Genomic DNA, 6436 nt, shown 5'->3' with positions numbered 1-6436 from the left:
ATGTTTTTTGAAACGCTACTTCAAATAACATTTTTTAAAATACTAATTTCTAAATTTTTTATTTTCTTTTATTTTTATCTTTAATATATTTATCAGATTTTTTAGTTATCTTTTTTTAATAAATTAGGATTAAATTATTTTTTTGTTATTTTATAATTTTATTTCAAGAATTAATTTTACTGAACACTTATAATTTAATAATCTAATTTTTAACTTTTAATTAAATTTTCAGCTTTCAACTATTAGCTTTCAAGTTTCAACCACCATTTAACTTCTTAGATTTCAATTAGTACCACCATTTAACTTCTTAGATTTCAATTAGTTTTTAGCTTTTAGTCAGTTTTTTAGCTAATTTTACTAAACATAACCTAAGTTATATTTTATGAATTGGCTTATACAAAATGAGAATACAAAAGTCATACAAAACCAGTTTGAAAATGAAAAAAAAACTGGATTATTAAAAAAAATTATTTATTGAAATAGTTCATGTATGAAAAGTACTATTAATGTTTAAATTAACGATAAGTACTAATGTTATCAAAAGTTAAAGCTTTATTGATGGAAAATTATCGATGATAATAATAATAATAAAGAAAAATAAAAAAATCAATTAAAAATAACTTAGAAATAATATCAAAAACAATCGAAATTACATATATATATATATATTTGGACAAAAATATATTTTTTCTTTATTCAGATTAGTATAAATTAAAGGGTAATTATATAATTTCTTTTATTTTAAAATACAAAATAAGCTAAAATCTTTTTTTTTTTCTCTTCCCTTTCGTTCTCTTTAGTCTTTCCCATCAACTGAAAGGTTGATGAATGCGCAGGTGCTGTTGAATGAATGAAAGTCCCCCATCCGCTCCAAAATGAAGTAAGGCCTTACGGTTTAAAAACTGTCAAAACCATGGCCCCCCATCGGCTCCTTCAAAGACATATATTATACTTCCACACTTTTGAGTTAGATTTCTTATTTTCTTAGGTACCATCTCTAGTTACTAAAACAAATTTTTATAAAAATATAATGCATTTTAGTTTTTATATTTTAATATAAATGTTTTTTCTCTAATATAAACCATTAAAACTAAATCACTTTTGATAAATATAATGATTAAAATTAAATATCGAGATGTTTTAAGAATTTAAAATCGTGATTTTTATTATTTTATCCAAATAATAAAAATCTTTTTCCTTTAAATTTTTTTAACTAATATCGTAACAGTATTTGTCAAAACTTAAAAATGTTCTCGCGCCGAAAAACATCTATTTAGTGCAGGGCTGTGTGCCGCCGTGCCTCGCAAATCGCAATTGGGGAATCAAACTCCCGCGACCAGCGTCAAGTTTGGTCCTTCACTTGATTCCTACTAATATCTATTTCAACGAAATTAATAAGTAATACCTTTTTATTTAAAAAACAATTAACAATATTACATTATATTTTGTAAAACAAATTTTAGATTACGTGCTTTTAATTTTAGTTATATTTTTTATTTAGTTAAATAATAAGTGTGAATCATTATAAATTTTTAGTATGAGTTTGATTTTTATGAAAAAAAATGTTTTGTTAATTATTAGAATCGGATTGATAAATCAAGAGATCTAATTCAGTTAATTAAATATAATACATAAATTATTATAAATCCTCAGACATTAACCTCAATTCTTATATATATATATATATATATAAATCAGATTGATAATGAAGGTTAGAATAATATGTATGATATTTTAGATTCAATATTATCACAAATAAAGAAGTTGTTGTATACATACTTTAAAAACGTATTCTATTAACTGGAATCAGAATTTCATTTTCTAAACTTATGCTCACATAACAAATCTTTGTCATTCCAAATTCAATTATGGAAATGAAAAATTAATTTTAATTGGAAATAACTCCTAAATAACTATAGTTTTTGTCCATTTTTATTTCCATTCTGCTTTTCACTTTAGTCTTTGGTGATGTACGTGCCATTACTCGCTTGCTTGTCCTCTCTAATTATTCCACGAAATCCCCCACTTAACTAACTCTGTTATGTGGAGTGCCCCTTAAGTCTTAACATTGTTATAAAACAAATAATACTAACTTTAAACAAAGATACAAACAAAATTTCAGCTCCACAAACATATTCTTCTTTATATCAAACCCAATATTCTTCTCAATCAATCCCCTTTTTCCAATATTTTAAAAACACAAATTACATAAACAAATGATTTTAGAGCTAACCAAAATTTCCTTTGTTTTATATTTTCATAATTTTTTTATTTTTATTTTTGGGTTTACATGGGAGAATCTTCAAGTCCAAGTTGAGTGAAGTGTGGGCTCTGGAGGGCCTCTTGGAGCAGCTCATGATCGTCCCATGAATCTCGATATGTCTCCAAGTTGGCATCAGAGTTAATTAAGGCTGATAGGCATAGCTGTTTCCTCCATTCTTCTATACGTGGGAACCCCACATTATCCCCGTATTTGTCACAGTACTGCAAATGCAACAAAGACTTGCTCAAATTGGTGCTTGCAAACATGCCAATAATGTTAATTTTAACCAACATGCTCTCTTTATGCATTTTTTTTATGATATCTCTTAAATTATGGTATATTAAGTATCAAAGACAAGGAGGATTCATATGGCCATCTCTATTCCAGCACTTCACTTTTTTACTTTTAACACATTTTAAACGGCTCATACTATAAAATTTGTCTCCAACAGTTACATCTTATTAAGATCCAACACTAAAGTCAACTAAATCTAACTCAATTAATTAAATAAAATATATAAATTATTATAAATTTTCTCTTCGATTCTCATGAATTAAAAAAATCCAGTTAAATACTAAATAAGTTTTAGAATCACGGATGAAGATGCCTAACAAGTAACAACGCTCTTTGGGAGTTGTTACAACACCTATACCATTTAAAACATGATTTAAAATCATAAAATTTATTGGTGAATATCTTGCCACATGTAAAGTTATGAATCCAGGTTCATGGAATAGACACTTCTTTTAGTCACGGCTTTACAAATTCTCATTTCAGTTTCTAACTCCCCCGCTGGAAAAAAAATCACTCATTTAAATCCTTTTTAACTTTTCATTATTTCTTAACACAAAAAAGGATTGAAGTGAATGATATTTTACTAAGTTAAGACTTGATCAACAATATTGGGAAATAACTATTACGTGTGTGTTTGAATACGTGATAGATGTGCACATCATTAAATTTTTCCGGGTCAAATTAAAGAAACAGTAACTTCTGCGTAATGTGAATCATGTTGTGCTTGTGCATAATGTAAAATCAAACATGCACTAAAATGACCAATATTTAGAATTTCAAGGATTAGAATGAGGCATATATTCAAGTCTATATATAGTAAAAAAAACTTTAAACTAAAGTGAATGATTTTTAATTTCTTTACCCCAAAGTTTGCAATTTCATGAGTACAGTGCTTGGGAATGCCTGCTGCTTCTCTTGATTGGTAGAATTCCTTGATGGATTTCATCATTTCCTCCCATGATGGCAATACTTTTTTCCCGGAAAGCAGTTGAGCTATCCATATTGCTTGTGACTCAAAGAAAGGGAACCCTATGATCTGTTAGCGTGCACACACACACATGCACTCTCATCAATCAACAATTTTATTGCTAAATTAGAACAAGACATTGTGGAAAATATATATTGCCATTACAACTAAAAGTAATGTGTGTGTGTGTCTGTTAAAAACATGTGACCTAAAACGAATTCAAATTGCTAATTTTGGGGTAGTACCTTTCTAGGGATGCCTATAAAAGAAAGGGATGGAGCAAGTGATGGGGGAAAAGTGTGCTCATACAATGGCCCCACTCTGTCATCATCTACAACCACCATTTCTTTGGTGTCAAGAAAGGGGAATGCATAGGAGTACCTACACATAACCAATTGAATTTCAAAACCATTATCAATGATTAGAAAACACAACTAATTAATTAAATCTAAAAGGAAGAAGCATCGGGGCATGTTTGGACATAGGCCCCACAGTGAAAATCTCCAAGCCCAAGACCATAATTGTTCAATCATGGTACTATCTTTTGGAACTTAAGTTAGTGAAGTGAAATTTACAAAGATTGATTTTGCTCTTTGATTAAGGGTACGTTTCATGATAGACAATATGTTGCCACATATAGGAGTTTAATCAATTTTCTTCAAGGCTTGTTTTTTTTTTTTGTGATGTGGGACATTACCCTGTACAGTACAAAATGGAGTCTGCCAAAATGGAAGAACCATCCACGAATGTTACCCGTCCATCCTCTTGAAGGGTCTCTATCTGCACAAATTACCACATGTTATGAAAGTTGCAAGTTAGTGGTGAACTAAAGATATTGTTTAGATAAACTTTTCATTAGGTACTTATAGGAGGAAAAAAAAAAGTAAAATGAATTGAGCTTTTTTTACAAGTTAAAATCAACTTATTGAACATTTATAAAAGTTGTCATCCGACTACTCCAAAAGTTAAAGTCATAAGTTTATTATAATATATAAAACATGTTCAATTCATTTTAGTTTATATTTTGCTGTATATACTTATGAAAAAGTTTGTTCAAACAGGACTTAAGTATCTTTTGTTTTACTTGGGATAAGAACTTGAAGTGATACCTGTGGATGAAGATGAAAGTTGGCATGTTTGGATATGACTTTAGACAAACCCTCAGAGATGTTAAGAGATCTGGAACTCATATGGACTTCCTTTGCTACATCCACAAGCTCTATTGATATGTCTTGCCCGCTCAAGGAATTTCCAACCACCACTACAATCTGTTAAATGAAGATTTGTAACTAATAAGTTTTAAGAGTGCTTATTTAAAACATGAATTAGGCCGGGGGGGGGGGGGGGGGGGGGGGAGGTGTTGTTAACAATATTTCTCACTGTTAAGCTAATGCACATGTCCCTGCTCCTCTACCTTTCACTAAACTTATATGTCCTTCTATTATATGTGCCAAGTTCATACTCTTCAAATTATTGAGAAATAAAAAAGAAAAAGAAGAGAGATTATACATGTCATATACCTCATTGCGGAATGGTTCTGGGGTCCTGTAAATGTGACTGTGCATTTGTTTCCTTTTCCATGTATCCATTCCTGAGCATCAGAAAGATAGAAACAAAGATAATTATGCTTATGTATCAAAAAAAGATAATTATGCTTGATCTTGGAATGTACAATTAGATATTTACATAATCTATTCTATTCTCTCGCATGAAATAAATGGATGGAGAAATTATATGTATAACCAATTGTGAGATAGAGATCAAGAGTATCACTGTTTGACTTACCTTGAATGGAGGGCAATCTTGGTTGAGAGTAATGACCAGTGGCAACAACAACTGCATCAAACACCTCTTCCACCGTCTTTTCACTCTTCTTATCTTCACTTCTAACAACCCACTTCAAATCATTACTACAGACACCATAATCCAACATTCCCACATAATCCACCCTTGTGTTGAACCTTATCATCTCTCCCAAGCCAAAATGTTCACAAAAGTCCCTTAAGTACATAAGCAGCTCTGTGTGGCTAGGGAACCTCCTCATGTCTCTACCCTTCTTGACCAAAAAAGGGAAATCAGTGAACCCCATGATCTCACGTGGAGATGTGAGCCTCAAAGATTCATAGATGCTGCTATGAACCTTTAGAAAAGGCTTTTTCCCTAAAGGGTCCTCTCCTTCCACATTTGATTCATATAGCCACTGTCCTCCAACATCATGATTCTGCTCCAACAAAACCACCCTGTGACCCTCTTTTCTCAACTCTCTTGCTGCCACTAGCCCTGATGGTCCTGCTCCAATCACGCACACGTTCTTGGTTTGGCTTTGGAGTGTCTCAGAAACCATGGTGGTTGGTTGGTAAGTGAAAGAGTAAGTATTACCAAGGTGGAATAGGTGGTGGTGAGAATTTCAAAAGCAAGGTGGTGGTTTCATGTAATGTGGGGAAATGTGTTGGAGCTAATGGGGGCCTTTTATAGTTGAATATGTTTCACGTAGCCAAAGGGTAACCATAATTTGAGGGATTGCGATGGTTTGCTGGCTGGGAGACACACGTGATCATGTAAAATCAGTGCTTTGAAATCTGTTCCCTTTTCAAGTTTGGACTTCAATAGTACCACCCTGGACTCTTCTACCTTTACGTTGAATACTTCATTACCTCTTATGCTCTTCCATGCTTACCAAATTACAACACAGAACATGTAGATGAACGGACACAAAATTAATTGTTTAAATTTAACCTGTAATTTCAACTTCGTATTTTAGATATATAATTATATTAAATAGATAGAGGAAAAGTCTTCTTTTTTTTTTTTAAATAATTTTATTTGTCTTGAACATGATTATCTCATAAAAAATACACGTAGGCTATATCAAAAAATATATTTACCAAAATTAGTAAGGTTACCAACATTTT

The 6436-nt window shown here is 31.1% G+C and overlaps 1 protein-coding gene across 1 annotated transcript; it reads right to left on the bottom strand.

Moving 5' to 3' along the window:
• Positions 1–2026: 2026 nt before the first annotated feature.
• LOC114409688 (flavin-containing monooxygenase FMO GS-OX-like 9) lies at positions 2027–6160 on the bottom strand. The gene is made up of 7 exons (XM_028373228.1): positions 5310–6160; positions 5045–5115; positions 4634–4792; positions 4222–4304; positions 3770–3905; positions 3420–3593; positions 2027–2484 (listed from the first exon to the last, which is right to left on the bottom strand). Exons 1-7 carry the CDS (start codon positions 5866–5868, stop codon positions 2287–2289), a joined length of 1380 nt encoding a protein of 459 aa, XP_028229029.1. The 5' UTR covers positions 5869–6160; the 3' UTR covers positions 2027–2286.
• Positions 6161–6436: the final 276 nt, after the last annotated feature.

Source organism: Glycine soja, chromosome 4 (assembly GCF_004193775.1).
Source record: "Glycine soja cultivar W05 chromosome 4, ASM419377v2, whole genome shotgun sequence".
Classification (NCBI taxonomy): domain Eukaryota; kingdom Viridiplantae; phylum Streptophyta; class Magnoliopsida; order Fabales; family Fabaceae; genus Glycine; species Glycine soja.
This window is presented reverse-complemented; position numbering and strand designations above follow the sequence as displayed.